This window comes from Lampris incognitus, chromosome 7 (genome assembly GCF_029633865.1).
Source record: "Lampris incognitus isolate fLamInc1 chromosome 7, fLamInc1.hap2, whole genome shotgun sequence".
Classification (NCBI taxonomy): Eukaryota; Metazoa; Chordata; class Actinopteri; order Lampriformes; family Lampridae; genus Lampris; species Lampris incognitus.
The window spans coordinates 38,149,478-38,175,926 of NC_079217.1; the positions used below are offsets into that span (position 1 = coordinate 38,149,478).

Genomic DNA, 26,449 nt, shown 5'->3' on the forward strand with positions numbered 1-26,449 from the left:
GTGACTGTGGAGGCCATTTGAGTACAGTGAACTCCTTGTCATGTTCAAGAAACCAGTCTGAGATGATTCGAGCTTTATGACATGGCGCGTTATCCTGCTGGAAGTAGCCATCAGAAGATGGGAACACTGTGGTCATAAAGGGATGGACATGGTCAGCAACAATACTCAGGTAGGCTGTGGCGTTGACACGATGCTCAATTGGTACTAAGGGGCCCAAAGTGTGCCAAGAAAATATCCCCCACACCATTACACCACCACCACCAGCCTGAACCGTTGATACAAGGCAGGATGGATCCATGCTTTCATGTTGTTGACGCCAAATTCTGACCCTACCATCCGAATGTCGCAGCAGAAATCGAGACTCATCAGACCAGGCAACGTTTTTCCAATCTTCTATTGTCCAATTTTGGTGAGCCTGTGCGAATTGTAGCCTCAGTTTCCTGTTCTTAGCTGACAGGAGTGGCACCCGGTGTGGTCTTCTGCTGCTGTAGCCCATCTGCCTCAAGGTTCGACATGTTGTGCATTCAGAGATGCTCTTCTGCATACCTCGGTTGTAATGAGTGGTTATTTGAGTTACTGTTGCCTTTCTATCAGCTCGAACCAGTCTGGCCATTCTCCTCTGACCTCTGGCATCAACAAGGCATTTTCGCCCACAGAACTGCCGCTCACTGGATATTTTCTCTTTTTCGGACCATTCTCTGTAAACCCTAGAGATGGTTGTGCGTGAAAATCCCAGTAGATCAGCAGTTTCTGAAATACTCAGACCAGCCCGTCTGGCACCAACAACCATGCCACGTTCAAAGTCACTGAAATCACCTTTCTTCCCCATTCTGATGCTCGGTTTGAACTGCAGCAGATCGTCTTGACCATGTCTATATGTCTAAATGCATTGAGTTGCTGCCATGTGATTGGCTGATTAGAAATTTGCGTTAACGAGCAGTTGGACAGGTGTGCCTAATAAAGTGGCCGGTGAGTGTATATTGACTAAGCTCATGTCAGCTTCTAAACCAACTTCTTGCCCACTTTATCTTTTCCCTGCAAAACTTTTTTAAGACCTCTGGCCTTTTCTGGGACCTGCAATGCTAGACATTGTTCATTTATCACTTACTACTGGCACTGTTCCCAGCAGTTTTAAGAGATCTGTGGTCAAACCTCTACTTAAGAAACCACACCTCAATCCAGTCTCTAATATTCCATTCATTTTTAAAGTACTAGAGAGAGTTGTGTGTTGACAACTTTCAACCCATATAGAAGAAAACTATCTAAAGGACCCATATAGAAGAAAACTATCTATATGAACCTTTTCAGTCAGCTTTCAGGGCCTATCACTAGACTGAAACCGCTCTTACCAGAGTGGTCAATTCTCTTCTACTTGCTATGGACTCTAATTCCACCTTGGCGCTTCTATTACTTGACGTCAGTGCAGCCTGTGACACCATTCATCACTGTATGCTACTAGACAGAATAAATTGTAGTATTGGTGTCTCTGGTGTAGCGCTCTCTTTGCTTAATTCCTACTTATCTGGAAGAATACAGTGTGTCTGCTATAATAATATTATGTTGAAATTTGGCAGACCTCATGGCTCGGTTATTGGCCCTCTACTTTTCTCTCTATATTTCACCTTTTGGCCAAATTATATGCAGTCATGGAATAAATTTCCATTGCTATGCGGCTGATACTTAGAGGCCTGCTTGGCTGCTGTGAAAATTTGGATGTCACTAAATTTCTTGCTTTTAAATTTGGATAAAACTGAGATGCTGGTCATTGGCCCTGCTAGACACAGACACCAATTTGATCAAGTAACAATAATAATGGAGAACTCTGTGATTTCACAATGTGTGGCAGCAAAAAATCTTTGTGTTATGTTTGATCTCAGCCTTTCCTTGGATAAGCACATTAAAGAAATCACCAAGATTGTCTTTTTTCACTTATATAACAGCTAAAATCCGGCCTTTCTTATCCACGGCTGATGCAGAGACTTTAATACATGTGTAGCGCTATCTATCCTTTTTAACTGTCAAGGACAACGCTCCTGAGTTCTCTATACAACTCGGTATCCAATAAACTATTGAAGTATGTTAACTTCGCTTTTTATGTGTTTAAAGTATGTTCTAAAGGCTCTAAATGTCTTACAGTGTCATCTGGTAACTCCAACTAAAAAGTTGACTACCCCTTTAAGGCGCTCAAATATGGCATATGACCCCTTTAAGGCAATCTAACATGGTCTAGACACCACAGGAATAAACACACATGAATAATCCACACTCACACAGGTACATAGAATTATATATACAAATGTATTATGAGTAATAATTATTGGAATGAATGAAAGTGATAAGCCTCAATGGCTACTGGGCATCTGCATTCAGATATACACAAATTAATCAGACTAACACATTAGCATACAGCTCAATAACCCTATAACTAAGCCGGCAATAAAATAAAAGAAAGTCAACCCCCAGTTGCAGGCCTGTTTCTTTATCGGGACGTTGGGACCCTAAACAGCCCTCTTCGCTCCCCTTGGGAGCCCGCACATCCGGCTTGTACTCACAAAGAATGCTCCTCTTCGTCTCGCGCTTCCCGCCGCAGCGCAGCAGCGAACGTCAGGCCGGCAGCCATCCTAGCTAGCACCATCTCACGGTCGAACCGTGCGCTCGCCTCGGCAGCCCAACACGGCAACAGACGACTCCTTCTGCGTTCCTCGATGGTCGCATGAACCCACCACTACACTGTAACCGATAATGTTACTTCGCTAAACTAGAAGACGGCCCGACTCACTGTGGGGAGAGCCCCTTACCGCATCCAGTCCATTCGCCCGTCTTGCTGTGCTAACAACGGACACCGACTGGCTAGCTCGCTCTGTAACGTCGCTGGGTCCACATATGGGACTGACGAGTAGTCAGTTTGTCTCCACAGTTCACACAAACAGTTCCCGGGATGGGTCTCGGTCAGACACCCGCCCACATCACTGTTCACTAAACTTCAATTACATTTCTCTCACCGCAAAATAGCATATAACAACTCGACATCAAACTGCTCCGCTTTGCTCACACAAGGGACAAGAGACCTCTCTCTCCCCGTCCAGTCTGGTCGTCCTGACGTTTTCCGCTGCCCTCTCAACCAATCACATTCAAGGTAAGGTATTCTCTCCACAGCCAACCAATCACAACAATGGTAAGTTTCCACTAAAGCAAATGCATTTCACATTGGTAAACAACTGTTTTGCAGAACAATATCAACAATATAATATATTCATATTCAAAAGGTATACAAAATAACAAACAGGCCAAACTCTTATCTAATAGTGCAATGTAATATATCTAAGGCCTATAATTTAACCACAGGGTTACACATGCATTTGTTTCATCCAGATTTGATCACTGTACTGTTCAGTACTAAGTCTTCAGATGTTTCAAAATGCTGCAGCTAGAATTCTAACTAAAACTAGAAAATTTGACCATATTACACCAATTCTTGCCTCCCTTCATTGACTTCCTATTCATGTTAGATCAGGCTTAAAGCTGCTTCTGCTGACTTATAAAATCCTAAATGGGCTTACCCTATCATATATGTCTGATCTCCTTAAACCATATGTTTCATCTTGAGCTCTCCACTCTCAAAATACAGGGCTCCTGTGTGTACCCAAAGTTAAAAAGAAGTCAGCTGGTGGCAGGGCCTTTTCTTATCAGATCCCGTTCTTGTGGAATAACTTGCCTACTGCTGTCAGACAGAGTCTGTTGAGTCTTTATAAATCCAAACTTAACACTAATCTTTTTTACCTTAACCTAGAATTAGATGCCTTTAAACTAAGTACTTCACGACCTGTACTGCATGAATTTACCAAGCACTGTTCTGGTGATGATATTATATAGATTATTGACTATTGCAACTGTTCTCTTCTCTCTCACATCTTTTCTCTCTCTCTGAATGATATCTTCTCCTGTATCTTCTTCCATGTCTCCCCTGTGTGCACGTGTAGTCTGTCCTCCTCCCAGGTCTATATGATGATGGTGGTCACCACCTGGATGCTGCTTGGCACCCTCATCACATTCTTTATCCATCCAGCTATTATTTGAACCGCTTATCCTGCTCTAAGGGTTGCGGGGATGCTGGAGCCTAACCCAGCAGTCATTGGGCAGAAGGTGGGGAGACACCCTGGACAGGCCACCAGGCCATCACACAGGGAGTTCACTGTTTATTTATGTTGTTGTGGTTCTTATGCAGTAATGACAGTAATGTTACTGACCACATACCTTAAGTTTACATTTATAAATGTATTATTTGGTTTACAAAAAGCACTTTAACATTTACATTTTATTTAACTTATTGTTTTGTTTTTTTTGCTCTTAAGCACTACCTCACTTTGTGACATTTAAAATAAAACAGCATATTATTGCTGTAAGTGGTCTATTTATTACCAAAGCATTTGGTAATAAATAGCAGAGATTTGGGGAGAGCAGCTGTACTGTACTGTACCTGAACGTCCTGGGTCGAGAGCAGCGCTTCATGGTTACTCATGCCTCTTATCAGCTGTGTGTCAACCTCAGCATGGAGACAACGGAGGAAATCAACTCGTCTTCTGCGGTACATGATTCAGAAGTACTTTAATTTCGGATTTCCCTCAGAAGTATTAGCACATTATTTAGCACATTATTCAATCAGCTCACTAGCTCCCAGTGTATAAATGTGATGTGAACAGTTGTGGTGGGAGAAAGTAAGAAGTACTCCCTTAAATCTCTCTCTCACTCACACACACACACACACACACGTACACACATATATGTATATATATATACACAGATGCAGGAAAAAAAACTTTTAATACATAGCAGTACAAGCTTGTTTCATGCCTTGCGTCGCGCACTCATCAGTTGCTAATGTCTTTTTTTCCCCTGCATCTGTATCGATAGTCTGCTCCTCATTAGTTGAGCACTTCTATCAACACCAGACAGTTTCTGAAAAAAAACACTCTATATGTACTATATATATATACATACATTATATATACATTATATATATATTTATATATATATATATACTATATATATATACTATATATATATACACTACCGTTCAAAAGTTTGGGATCACATTGAAATGTCCATATTTTTGAAGGAAAAGCACTGTACTGTTCAATGAAGATAACTTTAAACTAGTCTTAACTTTAAAGAAATACCCTCTATACATTGCTAATGTGGTAAATGACTATTCTAGCTGCAAATGTCTTGTTTTTGGTGCAATATCTACATAGGTGTATAGAGGCCCATTTCAAGCAACTATCACTCCAGTGTTCTAATGGTACAATGTGTTTGCTCATTGGCTCAGAAGGCTAATTGATGATTAGAAAACCCTTGTGCAATCATGTTCACACATCTGAAAACAGTTTAGCTCGTTACAGAAGCTACAAAACTGACCTTCCTTTGAGCAGATTGAGTTTCTGGAGCATCACATTTGTGGGGTCAATTAAACGCTCAAAATGGCCAGGAAAAGAGAACTTTCATCTGAAACTCGACAGTCTATTCTTGTTCTTAGAAATGAAGGCTATTCCATGCGAGAAATTGCTAAGAAATTGAAGATTTCCTACACCGGTGTGTACTACTCCCTTCAGAGGACAGCACAAACAGGCTCTAACCAGAGTAGAAAAAGAAGTGGGAGGCCGCGTTGCACAACTGAGCAAGAAGATAAGTACATTAGAGTCTCTAGTTTGAGAAACAGACGCCTCACAGGTCCCCAACTGGCATCTTCATTAAATAGTACCCGCAAAACACCAGTGTCAACATCTACAGTGAAGAGGCGGCTGCGGGATTCTGGGCTTCAGGGCAGAGTGGCAAAGAAAAAGCCATATCTGAGACTGACCAATAAAAGAAAAAGATTAAGATGGGCAAAAGAACACAGACATTAGACAGAGGAAGACTGGAAAAAAGTGTTGTGGACGGATGAATCCAAGTTTGAGGTGTTTGGATCACAAAGAAGAACGTTTGTGAGACGCAGAACAAATGAAAAGATGCTGGAAGAATGCCTGATGCCATCTGTTAAGCATGGTGGAGGTAATGTGGTGGTCTGGGGTTGCTTTGGTGCTGGTAAGGTGGGAGATTTGTACAGGGTAAAAGGGATTCTGAATAAGGAAGGCTATCACTCCATTTTGCAACGCCATGCCATACCCAGTGGACAGCGCTTGATTGGAGCCAATTTCATCCTACAACAGGACAATGACCCTAAACACACCTCCAAATTGTGCAATAACTATTTAGAGCAGAAGCAGGCAGCTGGTATTCTATCGGTAATGGAGTGGCCAGCGCAGTCACCAGATCTGAACCCCATTGAGCTGTTGTGGGAGCAGCTTGACCGTATGGTACGCAAGAAGTGCCCATCCAACCAATCCAACTTGTGGGAGCTGCTTCTGGAAGCGTGGGGTGCAATTTCTCCAGATTACCTCAACAAATTAACAGCTAGAATGCCAAAGGTCTGCAATGCTGTAATTGCTGCAAATGGAGGATTCTTTGACGAAAGCAAAGTTTGATGTAAAAAAAATCTTATTTCAAATACAAATCATTATTTCTAACCTTGTCAATGTCTTGACTCTATTTTCTATTCATTTCACAACATATGGTGGTGAATAAGTGTGACTTTTCATGGAAAACACAAAATTCTTTGGGTGATCCCAAACTTTTGAACGGTAGTGTATATATACTATATATGTGTGTGTGTGTATGTGTGTGTGTTAATCTGTAAATTAGTCTATAAAGTGAAAATGTAATTTTGTATTCTGTAAATTGTGTTTTATTCTGTGCTCATCTATTGCATGCTGTCCATCTTGGGAGAGAGATCCGTCTTCTGTTGCTCTCCCTGAGGTGTCTTCCTATTTTTTTCCCCTGTTAAAGGGGTTTTTTAGGGGAGTTGTTCCTTTCCGATGCAAGGGTCTAAGGACAGGATGTTGTTATTGCTGTAAAGCCCCCTGAGGCAAATTTGTAATTTGTGATATTGGGCTATACAAATAAAATTAACATTGACTTGACTTGTCTGTAACCATGAAAATTAGTGTACTAAAACATTCATGAGAGTATCAAATAGGACATTTGTTTTCATGCAAATGTCCAGAATTGTTGCTTTAGAAGCACTGATTTTTATATCGACGTGTCTGAAAACTGGCAAATTTGAATATATCCTTCAGCCCGTCTCGCTCCTGCCTTTTGAGTGGTAGATTCGTAGTTTGTTGAAGGCTGTTAAAATGTTGCCTTAATCCAAAATAAACCCACCCCCACAGTCAGATCTCTCAAGGAAACAGTCTTGGCAGCCAGGCTGACATTGTTGTTTTTTTTTCCTCTCTCTCTCTCTCTCTCTTCCTTGTATAAATGTAGCCTGACATGAGAGAGCTGTTGCCATGGTAGTTCGGGTGAGGTAGAAATGATAATTGTTTCACAGGAGAGGTGTGTAAATTATTAAAAACTTAGAGGAGAGCATGGCAAATTGGGCTGAATGGAAAAGAAAAAAAAACAACAAAGCAGATGTGAGACAAAAATACAAAACCACGTTTTTCATTAAGTTAATTTTTATGGGAGCTTTCTGTGACTCCAGTGTCTCGTGGCTGCACATATGAGATAGACGCTGCAGCGGTTTGTTATAGAGGGAATGCTACTGAAGCATTCAGACCACAGGCCGTCCCCTTTGAGTTTTAGAAGGAATATTCAAGAGCGTTCATGAATAGTAGAACAGAGACCCGTTCATGAATAGTGCAACAGATTAAACAGAACAAAGGAAGGGGGAGTTAGGGAGTCCGAGTCATACGCCATCTCTTTTACCAACAAACTGGCTCTTTTAGCCAACTAAGAAGCAGTACTTTGCTTTGTTTTTGTCATCGTAGACATTAAGTCATGGTAACATTGGGAACATTTTTAACTAAGTCATGCCATGTGCAGACGAATCAGTTCGCAAAATCTTTATTTGGGCATTATGGTTGCAGCTTTTTTTCTTTTTTTTTTAAACAAAATAAATTCACTTTGAACCAAAGTCATCACAGCCCAAACCTAAAGTCAAACACTACAAATGTATGATCAGGTTGAACATCACATAGGGCATCAAAATAGGCGGGCAGTTTAACAATCATAAAGTATGTTGAAATCACAAGTCAACTCATATAACAGAGAAGGAATTAAAATATAGATTTTGCAAATGCCAATTTATTAAGCATTTTTTTCAATAATGATGGATTTATTACTATTCATAAATGATACTCCATGGTGAAGGATAATTATTCTATCCAATTAAAGTGTCTAAAAAAAGTTTTTCAACAAAGTCAGAATTTTCTACCGTATAAAGAAGGCAATAACTTAAAACAAAAAAAAACAAAAAAACATCCAACTCATCACTCTTTCACACACAAAAAAAATCCTTCAAACTCTTCTATCTTTGTATATGTACTGTCTATGTAGGCGTACAGGTACCAGCTGTACACATACATAGACAGGTAGAAAAGTGAGTATTGTAAATATTCTGATGTCACCGTCCAGAAGACAAGCTCAACTAAAGTGATCTAGGTTTTCTCCACCTTTCTCAAATCAAACCTGTTTGGTTAAAAACCAGAGTTGGTTCTTGTCAAGGTGAAAAGATGCAGATGATTGTCTGAAACATTCGTCTCTCATGTAAAACGCCACATTTGAGACATAAAACTTGGATAGCCTCAATACATCAAAAAAATTGACACTTTCAGACAGTCCATTACACTTAACTCCTTCTGTTGAAGTGAATGGGTGAGGTTTTGAGTGTGTTTGCAAAGACATCGTTGGACTCTATCACCTGGGTTTTCATTACTGGGATTCCTGTCTCTTCAATACAAAATGCACCAGGCTGCATTTTGTAGTTCTCCCTCCCTATCAGCAGGGGTCTCTAACAGTGGGACTCAGTGAAGCACTCTTCCCTCGAAGGCGGCTTTTTTTGGGTGTCATACTCATCATGATCCAAGTCCTGAACAGACGGGCAGACAGTCAGTTAAGACAGTTACATCAATGTATGTAAACAAACAAATAGATGTAGTAACACAGAGAAGAAAATCACTAGACACAAGCAAGACACATGCATCATCTATATATATATATATATATATATATATATATATATATATATATATATATATATATAAAAACAAAATCAACCAAGAAAAAAAAAACTTTAATATTTTATAAACTCTCACGTCATGCCGCCAGCCATAGACGACATGTAAAATTTAGCATGTGAAACAGATCTGTCAGACATGCCCCACTGACTTATTTATGGATTGAAAGTGCAGTTATAAAGAATTGTATATTTGTGTACCATCAGACACAGCTCACAGCATGTGACGTTCTTCTCTCTGTCCCTCATCGACTTGAGATCATACTCCTCTCTGATGGATGCAAAATGGACTTTAATGTAGGTTGGCAATGAAAAGACTCATAACCAAAGACCTGTATGTTAAAAAGCAACACAGCACTCTCCATTGACTCAAAATCCTAATTGAAAAGGGGTAAAAAAAAATCAATATCATTAATTTCAGTTCAGCATCAAAGGTCAACAAATAAACATATGGGTGAGGATCCTGAAATGTTAGATGCCAATGGACTGCCATAATTCTTGCTTCGTATTCACTGATGACGATGAAAGAGTGATGTGTGACATTTTCTTGGGCACTTACATAAAAATTGGTGTAGATATGAGCAGCTATGACCAGCAATACGGTTAACATTGGAAATTATTTGTTGACGTTTAATTATTTACATGTATCTGATGCTATCCATGTGTTAGCCTATTGTATGTATTGCTGTAAGGCTGAGCAGTAGGCGGTGTGCCAGTATCAGCTAAAATAGTATCCATAACTTGAAACTTCAGGATTAATCAAGACCAAGCAAGTGACTTATGGTACAATGTTCAAGCATGATGTTACTGATAGCATCATGCTAGCATCTACCATAGTATGTATTTTCCCTGTCCGAGCTTAGCCAAGATGAAAATTGTCATCTTCAAGCTGATTCATAGCAGCTCAAACACTTTGCACAGCCCTCAGCACAAACTTAAACTCCTAACTTAAACTTAAACCTTGTTAAAGACCTATAAATGCAGAAAACAAAACTGCTCTATAGCCACAGATATAGCTAACAAAGCCTGCAATAACCACTACCCCCAAGAGACCCAAATGACTGATTGGTTGAATAAATCAACTGACCCATTGGTGACCTCTATGGGCGACCTGTAGGACTTTGAATGACTGTGCTGCTTCAGGGGACAGAGCATTCGTGCAATCAAACCCAGTGTGATGATGGCAGAGGGGAGGAGGATGAAGGCTAAGAGGACCGCCACATCAGAGAACTGCACACTGGCCGCTGAAAAAGGTAAGACAGGACACACAGACACACAGGACATTATACTCACATATATATGGACATCTAAACCCAGCCACTGAGGATGCACAAGCCAGTGCATTCTTAGTGCCAGTCCCAAGCCCGGATAAATGGGGAGGATTGTGTCAGGAAGGGCACCCACTGTAAAATCTTTGCCAAATCAATTATGCAGATCATAAGTCAGATTTCTATACCGGATTGGTCAAGGCCCAGGTTACCAATGACCGCCACCGGTACTGTTGGCCAGCAGGGTGCCAGTGGAAACTATTCTACTGTTGGGCAAAGGAGAAGGAGAGGGGAAAGACATGTCCAGAGGTAGCGGGAGAGGAGGAAAGGTAGGAGTGTGGAGGTGAGAGTCGGAACTTTGAATGTTGGCACTATGACTGGTAAAGGGAGAAGCTGGCTGATATGATGAAAAGAAAAAAGGTAGGTATACTGTGTGTGCAGGAGACCAGATGGAAGGTGAGTAAGGCCAGGAGCATCGGAGGTGGATTCAAACTCTTCTACCATGGTACGAATGGGAGGAGAAATGGGGTAGGGGTAATTCTGAAGGAAGAGTACGTGCTGGAGGTGAAGAGTGTCAGACAGAGTGATGAGAATGAAGCAGGATATCGAAGGTGTATTGATGAATGTTATCAGTGCATATGCCCCGCAATTAGGGTGTGAGACAGAAGAGAAACAAGAATTCTGGAGTGAGTTGGATGAAGTGGTGGAAAGTGTACCCAAGGGGGGGAGTGGTGATTGGAGCAGACTTCAATGGACATGTTGGAGAAGGAAACAGAGGTGATGAGGAGGTGATGGGCAGGTATGGTGTCAAGGAGAGAAATGTGGAAGGAAAGAGGGTGGTGGATTTTGTGAAAAGGATGGAAATGGCTGTGGTGAATAAATAGTTCAAGAAGAGGGAGGAACACAGGGTGACGTATAAGAGTGAAGGAAAGTGCGCACAGTTGGACTATATCTTATGTAGAAGGCGCGATCTGAAAGGGATTAGAGATTGCAAGGTGGTGACAGGGGAGAACGTAACTAGGCAGCATCGGATGGTGGTATGTAGGATGACTTTGGAGACAAGGAAGGGGAAGAGAGTGAAGGCAGAGCCAATGATTAAATGGTGGAAGTTGAAGAAGGAAGACGGTTGTGTGGAGTTCAGGGAGGAGTTAAAACAGGCACTGGGTGGTAGTGAAGAGTTACCAGATGGCTGGGCAACCACTGCAGAAATAGCGAGGGAGACAGCTAGGAAGGTACTTGGTGTGTCATCAGGACAGAGGAAGGAAGACAAGGCGACTTGGTGGTGGAATGAGGAAGTACAGCAAAGTATACAGAGGAAGAGGTTGGCAAAGAAGTGGGATAGAGAGATGAAGAAAGTAGACAGGAGTACAAGGAGATGGAGTGTAAAGTGAAGAGAGGGGTGGCAAAGGCCAAGGAAAAGGCGTATGGGGAGTTGTATGAGAGGTTAGACACTAAGGAAGGAGAAAAGGACTTGTACCGATTGGCTAGACAGAGGGACCAAGGAAGGATGTGCAGCAGGGGAGGGCAATCAAGGATAGAGATGAAAATGTGCTGACAAGTGAGGACAGTGTGTTGAGGAGGCAGAAAGAGTACTTTGAGGAACTGATAAATGAAGAAAATGTGAGAGAGAGAGAGAGAGAGAGAGAGAGAGAGAGAGAGAGAGAGAGAGAGAGAGAGAGAGAGAGAGAGAGAGAGAGAGAGAGAGGGTTGGATGATGTGGGGATAGTGAATCAGGAAGTGCGGTGGATTAGCAAGGAGGAAGTGAGGGCAGCTATGAAGAGGATGAAGAGTGGAAAGGCAGTTGGTCCAGATGACATACCTGTGGCAAGCATCTAGATATTTAGGAGAGATGGCAGTGGAGTTTTTAACTAGATTGTTTAAAACCATCTTAGAAAGTGACAGGATGCCTGAGGAGTGGAGAATAAGTATACTGGTACCGATTTTAGAGAATAAGGGCGATGTGCAGAACTGTAGCAACTACAGTGGTATAAAGTTGATCAGGCACAGCATGAAGTTATGGGAAAGAGTAATAGAAGCTAGGTTAAGAGGAGAGGTGAAGATCAGCGAGCAGCAGTATGGTTTCATGCCATGAAAGAGCACTACATATGTGATGTTTGCTTTGAGAATGTTGATTGAGAAGTATAGAGAAGGCCAGAAGGAGTTAAATTGTGTCTTTGTGGATTTAGAGAAAGCATACGACAAGGTGCCGAGAGAGGTGTGGTATTGTATGAGGAAGTCGGGAGTTGCAGAGAAGTATGTAGGAGTGGTGCAGGATATGTATGAGGGAAGTGTGACAGTGGTGAGGTGTGCAGTTAGAATGACAGATGGGTTCAAGGTGCAGGTGAGGTTACATCAAGGATTGGCTCTGAGCCCTTTCTTGTTTGCAGTGGTGATAGACAGGTTGATGGACAAGATGAGGCAGGAGTCTCCGTGGACTATGATGTTTGCAGATGACATTGTGATCTGTAGCGAGAGTAGGCTGCAGGTGAAAAGAGCCTGGAGAGGTGGAGGTATGCACTGGAGAGAAGAGGAATGAAAGTCAGTAGGCGCAAGACAGAATATCTATGCCTGAATGAGAGGGAGGACAGCGGAATGGTGAGGATGCAAGTAGTAGAGGTGACAAAAGTATTTGAGTTTAAATACTTGGGGTCAACTGTCCAAAGTAACGGGGAGTGCAGAAGAGACGTGAAAAAGAGAGTGCAGGCAGGGTGGAGTGGGTGGAGAAGAGTGTCAGGAGTGATTTGCGACAGAAGGGTACCAGCAAGAGTTAAAGGGAAGGTTTACAAGATGGTTGTGAGACCAGCTATGTTATATGGTTTGGAGACAGTGGCACTGACGAAAAGACAGGAGGCGAGCTGGAGGTAGCAGAGTTGAGGATGCTAAGATTTTCCTTGGGAGTAATGCAGAAGGACAGGATTAGGAATGATTGTATTAGAGGGACTGCTCAAGTTGGACAGTTTGGAAACAAAGCAAGAGAGGCAAGATTGAGATGGCTTGGACATGTGTGGAGAAGAGATGCTGGGTATATTGGGAGAAGGATGCTGAATATTGAGCTGCCAGGGAAGAGGAAAAGAGGAAGGCTAAAGAAGAGGTTTATGGATGTGGTAAGAGAGGACATGCAGGTGGCTGGTGTGACAGAGGACGATGCAGAGGACAGGAAGAGATGGAAATGGTTGATCCACTGTGGTGACCCCTAACGGGAACAGCAGAAAGTAGTAGTAGTAGATATATGGACATCCAACCTTAAACTACGAATGCCTGTATACATTTAAGCATGTCACAGCAATACAAAGTTATTACTACAGTAAACTGACCATGTTACCCTGTTTATGTCAGTTTTTTTCCTCACTAAGCCCTTCCTCTGTAAGCCTTTCTACATTCATTCAACCATGCATATTACGATTACATCTCAGTAGCAGGAAGTAGTGGTAATGGACAAATGAATGAGATGAAGAACTCTGAAAGAGGCTGAGGAGATACACCCCATTTAAGGACCCACATGTGTATGTACATATTAATGAGTGTATGTACATTGTAAGAGCCCAGCCTAGTCTTACCCTTGGGTGTGACGGTGAGTACGGTGTGTGATGTTGGAGACCCGTGGACATCGGGGGGGTTTCTAACTGTGCAGATGTAGGTGCCATTGTCGCTCAGTGAGGCATTGAGCAAGACAATGGAGGCATCACCCCGGGCCGGGCTCCCCTGCCACTGAATACGACCGATGAATGGACCCTCAGTCGGAGGGAACGCTTGTGAGGAGAAATGGAAGAACTGAGAGAGCAAGAGGAGAAGGGGAAATGAAGACATGAGGTGAGATGGGGGAGATTAAAAGATAAGAAGAGGTGAATAAAGTGGTGAAAGAGAGAAGGAAATGAATGCAAAAATGGTGTTACCAATATGTATTGCAGCCATAACAAAAAAACAAAAAAACAACTCACAAGCAGCAGTTTTGGTAATTTTCATGTTTTTACCTACACTGAAGGTTAATGAGCATTGTTGATGCAAAAGATAATGAAACTATTCAATATCCATGCCAGCCTTCTCAAAATCCATTATCATCAATCTGAACAAAAGGCTGTTTCTTCACATGCCTATGAAGTTTTTTGAAGATCCTAGCTTGTCATCAAATAGCAGGGTAAATTCATTTGTGGCCCAAGCAGTAACATCATCAGACCATTAAGTATGACCTTTAAATCAAGTACACAAAAAATAAAAAAAAATGCATCAACTAATAAAATGAAACAATAAAAGCATTCATGATATTGTATGTGCACACTCCTTTCTGTTGCTTGATTCCACAGCATTTCTCTGCCCTGGTCTGTAGCTCTCACAGTAAGCTCCGATATCAGAGATTCAGGGAAAAGGAGCTGATGAAGGACTACTAACAAGAAAATGTTAAGTTGAGTGATGAAATATTAAGGACTGGTGAGTGGTGATGGCAACATTGAAGAGGGGTTGAGTTTGCATGCATTTGCTGTTCCTCTATAATGGGTTTGAATGAACATCCGGGTAGCGTAGCAGTCTATGTTACCTCCGACTTGGTCGGGCGTCCCTACAGACACAATTGGCCGTGTCTGCGGATGGGACGTCCGATGTGGGTATGTGTCCTGGTTGCTGCACTAACACCTTCTCTGGTCAGTCAGGGCACCTGTTTGGGGGGAGGGAACTGGCGAGAATAGCATGATCCTCCCACTTGCTACATCCCCCTGGTGAAACTCCTCTGTCAGGTGAAAAGAAGCGGCTGGCGACTCCACATGTATCAGACGAGGCATGTGGTAGTCTGCAGCCCTCCCCGGACTGGCAGACCGGGTGGAGCAGGAACCGGGATGGCTCAGAATAGTGGGGTAATTGGCCGGATAAAATTGTGGAGAAAAAAAGGGGGGGTAAAAAAGAGAGGTTTGAATGAATCCATTTCATCTGCTCTATCATGGTTTGGGGAATTTTACAATGTTCGGATAAAGCAAAAATAACTGAAGGAGAGACCAAATAGTTTGAGTTAAAACAAGAAGAAGGAGAGAGGATATACCAACAGAGAAAACCGTGCAGCACCGGGTTCAGGCAGAGTGGATCACAACAGGGCTTAACAATATATTGAACTCATGTTTGCACTACATATTAAAAGCAACTGCACGTCAATGCTGCAGAGGCTTCAATATAGGCTTTAATGAAGTACCTTTTCATGCACACTCTGAGCACTTTTACGCGAGGTAGTATGATGCAGTGTTGTAGTACTCGAGTCCAGGACTCGGACTCGAGTCCGACTCGAGTCCTGATTTTCATGACTCGTGACTCGACTTGGACTTGAGCACTGATGACTCGGACTTGGACTCGGACTCGCGAATTTACTGCATTCGGACTCGGAAGTTGGAGACCCGGACTCTGACTTTTTAATTGATAAAGGCTGTTTTTGTTAGATTTTTTTTAATAATAGGCCCTATTAAAATATATTGATAGCTATATTAGTACTGTAACATTATTCAATTTCGTGTAAGGGCAGGCACGTGTGTTCCACCTACATGCGGATTCACGTGGCGTGCATACCGTCATGTTCAGTAGCGCGAAGATGCCGAAAGAGACGCCCCGAATTGTGCGCTTTGCTTACACAGATTTTACAACAAATTCCAGCAAGATCACTGCTAGATGTTCGATATGTAAACGAACCATTGAGGAGAAGACCGGGACAACCTCAAACTTCAACAGACATCTGTCAAGGATGCACCCAGAAAAGTAAGTGATATGCAGTCAGTTGATGATATGGTTGGTGATCAGTTACCGTTAGCTAGCTAGCTATCTATCTACGGTAACAATAGCCTCTGAAGTAACTCAACCACTGGTCCAAGATGTTCGGTTAGGTCGTGTGGCGGGTATATCATATCACTAGAACCAAGTGAGATTGTATAAGTAAGTTAAGTAACGTTACTGTTAGAGTGCTAATGCAACATTGCACAGAAAAGTCACAGTACGGTTCGCTTTCGGTACGAGCGTGCCATCCATCTCACTAATGATGAGTTGGTAAGTAACACGCAGCGTCTTCGTGTTATAGGGAGATTAAAACTGATTTTTCCTATTTATCATTTAGCTAATTACCAAGTAGCATACACTTAACAGAAAAAAACACACCACTCTGAACTACCGTGTTAGCATTAATCTTAACTAGCAATAACAAATCTGCACATGGCAGGTCTCCGCCATGAATATTCTCCACGTGCGGAGAAGGAAGAAGTCTAGCCTATATGCATCCACACATAATGTTGATAAAATGTGCACAACTTTACAATGCAAATAAAAATAATTGTAGGCTATTACTCGCCAAATGGACTAATTGAAGAAAGCTAATGTGGATGCCGCCATTGGTTTTCTTGAGAGCTGGAGACGGTACGAGATTTGACGGATGTGGCACCCCCCCCCCCCGATGTACCGAAAACTACCGAACCGTATCACGATTGGTGACACGGCATAGGCTACTGTAAATATGGGGATATTTTTCTTTGCATATATGCAGCATTGGGTGTGCCAAATTCTAAAAATAGACACGCGCGACGTAGCTTTTGAACAGTACTATGAACTGGCTCTGTCTTCTAACAAAGTCACACCCTCCCTGACCCATACAGAATAAACATACAGACTCACGGAGGATAGAGAGTTAAAGCTCAGCTAGGTAGCATGTAACATACTTAAATCAATAATTAAATGACTGGGTTTTGCTAATTAATCCCTGTCCTGTTTGTCTCATAAATTATGTATCTTTTCTCATACTTTTCATTTATCCAGCTAGCTTACATTAGTTAATCTACTAATACGGGAATGTTAGTTATATAGATAACTAAATATGTAACTTAACTGGATATGGTTCAAACAACTATGTGTATAATGTGTAACATTTGTATTGTTATTGCATATTGTTATAGCTATAACGTTACACATTTTTTGCTGTGAGAAAGATTACTTGAAACAGTTTGGCATCAGCAAGCTAAAGTGTGTATCCTATCTTCCCCTAGGTTTCAAGAATACCGTGCCTCCACTGCTTCAGATGTGATGCCAGCTGCTTCAGGTCAGAAGACTATCACATCATTTTTAAATGATGGACAGCAAAGGATGTACGACCTCAAACATCCACGTCAGAAGGCTATAAGTGATGCCCTTGTAAAAGATCTAATCATTAAGTGCTGCTTGCCACTCTCCATCGTTGACAACGAGGACTTCAAGCACATCCTGCATGTCCTGGACCCTCAGTACCGGCCCATAGCAAGATCCACAATTTCCTCTGTGACCATTCCAGGAATGGTGGAAGTCAAGAAAGAACAGATAAAGAACCAGCTGGCAGAAGCATCGAGTGTTGCTGTTACCACAGACATTTGGAGTGATCGAAAGATGCGGTCATTCCTTGGAGTGACAGCACACACAGTGGCAATGGATAAAAAAAAACAGGAACTCAGCCTTCAGTCATATCTTCTTTCCTGCAAAAGAGTGCATGGGAAACACTCAGGAGAGAAGATTGCAATGATGTTTGAATGCTGTGCTGAAGAATACCTGATTAAGGACAAGATCAACTTTGTCATAACTGACAATGCATCCAACATGAGAAAAGCTTTCCAGGCCAGCTTTCCCCTAGAGGATCCTTGTGATGCTGAAGCTCATGATCCCAGCACATTTGAGGAGGATGATGAAATATGGCAAGACCTGATGCCAGAAGATCAACAGACAGTCAATGACACTTTGGCTGAGAACTGTAAGATGCAGAGACTATCATGCTTCACACATTCACTGCAGTTGGTCATAAAAGATGGTCTGAAAGACACCAGTGGGCTGTCAAGCACCCTAGCAAAGCTATCCCGTGCAGCCAACCTCCTCCACAGTGGCACCTCGTTTAAAGACTGCTTTGAAGCGTGTTTTGGTGATGCAACAATTCCAACAGCGAATGCCACACGATGGAATTCCACTCTGAAGCAGGTGAAGGCTTATGTGCATTTAGACATGCAAAAGCTGTCCAGTGTGTTGGAATCAGAGGGGCACAAAAGCCTTATCTTATCCCCGCGAGAGTATGCTCAGCTTAAAGAACTGATCGAAGTTCTTGATCCGTTCTTAGAGGCAACCAACCTAACTCAGGGTGAGACTACTGTCACCGTCAGTGTGATTGTGCCCTGTGTCCTCACTCTGCGCTGTCACCTGCAGGAAATAAGAGGAAAAGCCAGATACTGTGGGCCTCTGGTGAGAGCTCTGGAGAGCTCCTTGAAAACAAGGTTTGCAGAGGTTTTCAGTGCAGTCAAGATACCAGGATGTGAGCCAGCTGAAGGAAGAGGCCCTACCAAATTTCCTTTCACCAATGCCTACTTCATAGCATCTGTGTTGGACCCAGCATTTGGCTTCCAGTGGCTAGAACATGATGTGCAGCTGGGCAGTGACATCAAAGATGTGCTGAAGACTGAGATCAAAGGTGAGAAATGTTTTGATTAATGTTAGTTAAGTGATTAACTATTTGATTGTTGTGATGTTTATATCATTGAAGGTGTTACAATAAAGCACATAGACGTGTCATTTGTCATGAAGGCCTAGTCAATAACATATTTGTAATGAGTCCTCCATGCCCCCCTCTCATTTCAGAGTATATAAAGGCAGAGGGTGACAAGCAAGCGGTATCAACAGCAGATGCAGCGGAAGCAACAGGACCAGGGGAAGGTGAACTTTCAGAGTCTCCTCCTGAGAAGCAGTTGAGAATGTTCTCCCACTATAGGAGGACTCCCTCCTCCACCGAGAAGAAGCCGTCTGGCCAGGCTCAGTTGACTGCATACCTCAACTTGATTGCTGAGCAGGACTCTGACTCAGTCCCGTGCCTCAGGTTTTGGCAGCAAAACAAATCCAAATTCCCTACCCTCTATCAGATTGCCACACAGGTATTCTCTATCCCTGCCTCCAGTGCGCCCATTGAAAGGGTATTTAGTCATGGAGGCATTTTGATGAGGCCTCACCGTGCAAGGTTGAGTAGTTCCATGCTGTCAGATCTTATGTTTTTGAAATGCAACGTGTATGCTTAAAACTAGTGCCATCAGCCTTTTGTTCCTAACTATTCCTGAGAGACAATGTCTTTTGACTTGTTTTTATGAATGTATTGTATGCTGTGGAACTTACTTCTGTATACTGTTTCCACCATTTGCTAATATCATGCTATTTACAGCTATCAATGTGTTTTGAAGCACATCCAATGTTCAAAATGTCAAAGAAATTCAGACTGTTCTAAAAATGTGTGTGTGCGCGCATGCTTGCGCGTGCATGTGTGCGAGTGTGTGGGTGTGCATTTGTTTGGCTATCGTGTCAAAAAGTAAATAAACTCCCTTTGTAATGGTGACAGATGTGTCATTTTTGTTTAATGTAGACCTTTTTTATTTGTATGTCAGATCTTTGACTGTGCCCGAGTGGATCACTGGAGCCATCTTGGAACTCGACTCAGACTCAACCTTGATGACTCGGACTCGGACTAGGGTAATAGGGACTCGACTCGGACTCAGGTAATGGGGACTTGACTCGGACTCGACTCGACTTTTCTTTGGTGACTCGGACTCGAACACTGGGGACTCGAGACTCGACTCGGACTCGAGGTTTAGTGACTCGACTACAACACTGGATGATGTAATAAATGGTTTCATAACAAGGATATTGGTCATCAATGAGAGTTCTTGCGGAGTTAGTGAGTTTTTTTCTGGTCACCTTAGAAAGCTGTTGAGAACCACACACTGCACTAGAAAGACCGTAGACTACCATTTTGAAAATACAATATCTGTCAATCCCATTTCAATTCTCCTACTGTAAAGCTCTCAATCAAGATAAGGGAAAAACATAAGGCTAGGATATAGGAGGTTATTGTCTGGACATTCATGACCGCAACCTTTATTCATTGAAAACTATGCCAACTTAAGTTATGTGATCTACCCATAAAACTGGCTCACATGCAACAAAAGCAAACACAGAATCACCAAACAATCACAGACTCTTAACTGTATGGTTTTACAGCTGTGTCGGTATCAGCTGCATTCATGTGGAAGGCTTGTAATGATGCAATGGGCCTGGCAGGGGAGGGGAAAAAAACAACAAAAAACCTAATCACCTCTCCTCTTCCCTGACGCTGTGCTTTAGAAATGGCTAATCAACTACAGTAAGGAGTTGGCAGCCACTGAGCTTTCTGGGACCAGACCTGAGGTGGCTTACTAGATAAGAGTCTGCTGCGTCTGGTTCAAACTCCAGACCCATTGCTCCTGTTCAAGATGATGTAATAGCGGCAACACCATGGAGCTGTGCATACTTAAAAATGCACGCACAAATGATACTTACTGTAAGGCTCTTTAGCTCAAAGGGTCCTCCAAATAGATGCAAAATAAAAACAACCATCAAAAACTGCTTTTATCAAAGTATATGCCATTATGGTAAGAGGGTTATTTGAAGTTTTTATTCAGCAGAATTCAATTGCCAACCCTATTAAAACCCTCCAATTGACTGCCATTGATATTTGATTGAGCACTCAGCCTCTCTTGTTCAATCCCCAGAATTAATTCTCAACTGGACTGGGGCAATTATATAGACCACTGAGGCACCGCACCAATTCAGATTGATACTAAAGCTTTGGCTGCAAGATTATATTTCTGATGGAGTTTTTCAAATGCTTATTCATGGTCTTTCCCAGTCTGATATACGACAAGGGACAGACGGCCAATAGACCAGCCAAAACTGCTAATGGAATTGGATGGAAAGCAAATCAACCCGCAGAAATATAAAAAAAATAAATAAAAAAAACAAGACTCACAGACTTTGTTCTCCCTGTGAGCCATACAAAAAAAAAAAAAAACACATTATTTATCTGTGTTGTGAAACAGCACAAACTAGTTTGGGTAAATTAAAGGAATGCATTGGCTTTCCTATGGCCCAGCCCCTGGCTGCAGTCAGTCTAAAGCAGCAGACACACCCTTTAGAAAAATGACTGTGGTTTTGTGACGTAGTACCATGCTATCTGCTGACTACAACACACGTGAATACTTTGTACACACACACACACACACACACACACTCATGATATGCACTGTTCCCATTTCTTGCTCCTGCACATTTTCAGGCCTAACAACTAATCTTAATGACTAAACCAACAACACTCCATATCAGTGGAGCCACAAAACATTAGCCCTCACTTAACTGAGTGATCCTATAGGAAATGATGGCATATACAGTTACACTGACCACACTCTGTGGATTTCAAAGCACCAAATGGAATTATATACCACCGCACTTGATGGGCTCTCTTGTTGTTCAAATGGACCTGCTTAAATGTGACACTCCATTCAGTGCACCGACAACTGAAATTGAACCAGGGATGTATGGGGTTAAAGGACCAAGTGCGGTTATGGCTTGGGGCTTATACATCTATGGACATTTAGAACAAGACTGCCAAACCACCGTGGAGGAAGGAGGGTTGAAGACATTGACCGCCAGCAGATCCCCTGCCCATGTCTTTCTGGGCTGGAAATGGGATGCAAAGTTCAGAGGGGTTTTATAGTAGCTGTTGTGGTTATGCAGAAAAGAAAAGGTAGATGGGCCGAGTTGTGAATAACAATGACAGTGCTTTCATGTTAGTACACGTCCAGATCAAAACTCAACTCAGCCGGTCAAGCTAATAAGGTATGACACCAACAGGTTTAACAGCTGCACACAGTTAGGCCTGTGCGTAGGGGAAGCAGGATAAGCAGAATGGTTTGCCAAGTATTGAGGTAGTCTAAAGCAAATTAATGGGCCACTAATTTCAGCTTGTATATCACAAGTAGTCTGTGCGAGGTCTTTGTTTAAGTATGAAAGCTAAAACTGGGCTGTAAAAGATCATATTTTTTAGCAATTCAGCATTTTCAACACACTTGGAGAGAAAAAAAACTTTCATGAAGTGTTCACCTAAAAAAGCATTATTTTCTCTAAAATCAATGACATCTTAAATAGCCTTCAAAAGCATATAAAATACCAATATTTTGCAGTGGCACTGCACAGTAGAGGACAGTATTGTGAAACTATATTGATTTCCCCAAAGCACTCCTGATAAGCCAACGCAGGTCACAGTGTTTTGTGTGCATACACTACAGCTGCCTACATGTTACCTTGACACAGAGTACTACCAATTTGTGGCATGCCGACTAGTTTTCATTTGTGATGTTTGGTAGCTCTAATTCATCTGCCAACTGGCATGTATCAAACAGTGACACTAGCACTGCATGTGAGGTCCTGTACTCCTTGCGTCATGGGAGTTCACATGCTGTGAAAGTTGCCAACATGTAGCTGGTAGGATGCCATCTAGGCAAATCAGAATCATGTTTATTGGTCATGTAGGTTTGCACATACATGGATTTTTTTTCTCCCTTTTTCTCCCCAGTTGTACCAGCCCAATTACCCCATTCTTCCAAGCCGCCCTGATCACTGCTCCACCCCTCTGCTGATCCGGGGAGGGCTGCAAACTACCACATGCCTCCTCCGATACATGTGGAGTCACCAGCCGCTTCTGTTCACCTGACAGTGAGGAGTTTCACCAGAGGGATGTAGCGTGTGGGATGATCATGCTATTCTCCCCAGTTCCCCCTCCCCCCCAAACAGGTGCCGCAACTGACCAGAGGAGGTGCTAGACCAGGACGCATACCCACATCCTGCTTCCCACCCGCAGACATGGCCAATTGTGTCTGTAGGGACGCCCAGAACCAATATATGGAATTTGACTCGTTTCATGGCTCTCTCAGTGTACTTAACATAGAATAACAAGACTACAACACAACAATCTTCAGTTATATACACAAGGATTGACTATATACAGACGACGACTTATACAATTCCTGTATCTGCTTCATCAAGCATTTCTGAATTCAGTGCCGATGAACATATACTCACTGTTGTCGGTGGCCCTCCGCTCTGCGGTCTATAGGACCAGTCGACTGACATCCGACTGGTAGGCCTATTGGTGGAGGTGAATGTGCAGGACAATGTGATGGAATCCCCTTTGGAGGCATGGAGCTCCGCTGGAGAACTCACTGATATTAACGAGACTGGAGAAGAGGCTTGGGGGTGAAGGAGGAGAGGTCAAAACGGGGGTTAAGTAGTTGGAAGAATTAGCAAAAAGGAGCAAGAACAGATCGGGTGGGGTGGGGTTGGGTGGGGTGGAGTGGACACAAAGGACAAGGGTGGGGGAGTGAAAGGTGATACGAGTAGAGGTTAAAGGGGGATGAACAGAGGGAGGGAATGCAGAGGGAGGAAATGAGATGATAGACAACAGAGAAAGTAGGACACATTGTAAACAACAAATAATTCCATTGGTGTGCCAAACAGTCATTATAAAGTGTGCTTACATCTTCAAATATGTCATGATGACTTCATAGAGATGGTGAGAGAGTGTGTGAGCCCTGCATTGACAGGCCCATTCATCTCGCTGGATAGTGAACTGAGTGACATTCTCACAGAGCTGCCTCGTCAGCTCCTCTTGCTGGATTTGGCAGGTCTGCTACAGGTCCGTATGTCAAGGCCTCTCCTTGGCAGACAAAGTTACACAGTGTTCCCGTCTCTTTCCAGAAACGTTCCATGATTATCACTTCACTCTGAACACCAAGCAAGCAAAGCCATGGTGCTGCCTGTCGCCAAAGGCATTTTAAACAAGATGCAAACCCTGTGGTGTTTCTGAGAAAAAGTTCGCTGACAAAGTCTTCTCCTGACTGGGATCATTTGTAATATCACCTGAGCGTGCAAAGTAGTTTAATTAATGCATACAGCCATCTGTGTGAGAGTCTATACTGAGAAAAGCTTATTTCCTAGGTGTTAAAAACAAAGACCTAGGTTTTCTTTTGATCAATTTGTGTTGAGAAAGGCGCATGTAAATCTTACAAGATCCAGTCACAATGAGCCAACGGATCTATGCTGAGGTCTATAAACATAAAGCAAAGAGATTAACGCATCTTTCAACTGGTCTCAGTTATGGTGCAATTGCCTTCAACCAGAGAAAGTGTGAATTGTTAGCTAGTTGTATTGATTACATATCAAATTATTTTGGCCACCATGGTATTTTCATTACCTTAACCCCATACTTCAGTGTGTTCAGTGTACATATGGCAAACATCAGAGGTAACAGATTTCAATAGGAAGTAAACATCACAGTATCTTAGTGTCTCTGCAGTTCTTAATGTGAGCTGGAAAAACAGTATTTTTGTACGTAAACTGTCCAGCGTGGACATTCAGACATAGTCTCTACTTGTGCTGGCACCAAAAAAAAAAAGGAAAAAAAGGCCAAATCCTTTTCAGTTTCAAAGAAAATGCTCCACTTTAAAGTGCCTTCTCTCCAAGGAGGTGGTGAGGGCAAAAGCCAAACAATCAGCAAGTATTTCTCTGATGTTAGACTGACACCGTTATAGCTCCATCAAAGACACAATTGGACATGATAAGCCCGATGTTTATCCCTCTTACAAACGAGCGCAGGGGATCTCATATGATAAATCGACATCATCTGCAAAGACCCCGGGCTGAATGGGTCGACAGGATGAACAAAGTAATGTCCTTATAAAAGTGGTTATCAAGCTAAATAGCCTTTCAAGCTGCGTCACTGTTGAACCCAAGGGCAGGACAGATGTTATTTTTAATCACTGTGATGGAGATGGAAAGGTTGGCACTACATTAAGGGGCATGTTGACATATCAGCCAAAACCTGACATCTGTCTAATGGTTCAGTGTGGACAACCAGATGCCAAGAAACTGAGGATGTGGCCAACGAACAAGAATGCATTTCATTGTAAGACAGAGAGGTGCAGCTTGTTTTGTATTTAATGGCCCAAGTGTTTAGAGAGGAAGAGACTGAAAACTGAAGAAAACCAGACACGCCATTTGAAACCATGCGTGTAAAATAACCAACATGGATTTATTAGACTACAATACTGCTGTCGACTCACTTCCTCGTCTATCCCAAAAAGAAAAGACTTCAAAAAAACTTCATTTAAGAGTGGCACATTTTCCGCGTTTTCCACAAAGCAGCCAAACGTCGGTGTTCATGGTCGCAATTTGCGACGGTCGCAGATTCCTGTGTGACACCAGTCCTGGTTGGATGCGTTACACATCAGTCGACATTATCACAAGGCCTTAATTCGGCATTGAAATGTCGATATAAATCGTGTCTGCGGTGCGCAGTGGGCTGTGCATTAAACCCAAATGCCAAATAGTGTTAAGCAAATGTTGAAAATTCAGTTCCTACTCACCGAAACACGCGATCAGACACAGCCACGGCACGATATTCAGCGGTGTACTGCTTTGGCACGGTTGACTCATTTTATACGCACAAACGGTTTTAACTCAAACGGTTTAACAAAAGTCCAGAGTTGACGTTAAATATCCTGATAGTCGAGTCAAACTTTTACAAGTAAGCCGTCCATATTTTTTTCTTCGTACATCCAGCCTGACTTCCTGTTGTGGTTACCTGACAGACAGGTGTATCCGGAAGTGTCTGCCACGCACAGATGGGCGAGGGTGTTGTAGTTCCTACCTACTGCCAGTCCTGACTCAGTGAGAGGAGATGTTACTGAACCTGAAGCTCTTGGATAGAATCAGAAACTTCATTCAAAGTAGTGCACTCTAAGTGTATACTTCCTCCTACTCCTTTTCGAACATGTAACAAACAATCCGATGCATACGGAGATCTATTCGCTGAGTTTGATGTGTGGATTTGCTGATCACTTCAGATTATTGGCAATAGTTTAGCTGTATGTTATATCCTGCTTATGACATGTTCGAAATGAATCATTCATTCAATTCGATTGAGCAAATTTTTAAAGTAAATAGAAATCACAGTTCCATATTTGCTGCAACAGAATAATTCGTTTTGTCCAGGTATGACGCCTCACTTAATAGATGCAGCTCCCAGGACAGGGAGCTGTATTTAATCTCCCATAGGTTTACATACGCCAGGCCCTGTGATGGTCTGGCGGCCTGACTAGGGTGTCTGCACGCTTGCCGCCCAATGACTGCTGGGATAGGCTCCAGCATCCCCGCGACCCTGAGAGCACTATAAGCGGTTTAGCTAATGGATGGA

The 26,449-nt window shown here is 42.6% G+C and overlaps 1 protein-coding gene across 1 annotated transcript; it reads right to left on the reverse strand.

Moving 5' to 3' along the window:
• Positions 1-7,929: 7,929 nt before the first annotated feature.
• Positions 7,930-25,819, reverse strand: mpzl3 (myelin protein zero-like 3). Its single transcript, XM_056283901.1, has 6 exons — positions 25,620-25,819; positions 23,278-23,444; positions 13,935-14,148; positions 10,197-10,353; positions 9,311-9,380; positions 7,930-8,962 (listed from the first exon to the last, which is right to left on the reverse strand). The coding sequence occupies exons 1-6, from the start codon at positions 25,687-25,689 to the stop codon at positions 8,885-8,887; spliced, it is 756 nt and encodes a 251-aa protein (XP_056139876.1). The 5' UTR covers positions 25,690-25,819; the 3' UTR covers positions 7,930-8,884.
• Positions 25,820-26,449: the final 630 nt, after the last annotated feature.

What these genes read in the sequence shown, in the direction of transcription:
- mpzl3 (XM_056283901.1), bottom strand. Translation starts at nt 25,689, where the DNA reads ATGAGTCAACCGTGCCAAAGCAGTACACCGCTGAATATCGTGCCGTGG. An exon ending in GTGTCTGATCGCGTGTTTCG is followed by an intron (nt 23,445 to 25,619) that starts GTGAGTAGGAAC and finishes TTCACCCCCAAG; the next exon opens with CCTCTTCTCCAGTCTCGTTA. An exon ending in GCGGAGGGCCACCGACAACA is followed by an intron (nt 14,149 to 23,277) that starts GTGAGTATATGT and finishes TTGCTCTCTCAG; the next exon opens with TTCTTCCATTTCTCCTCACA.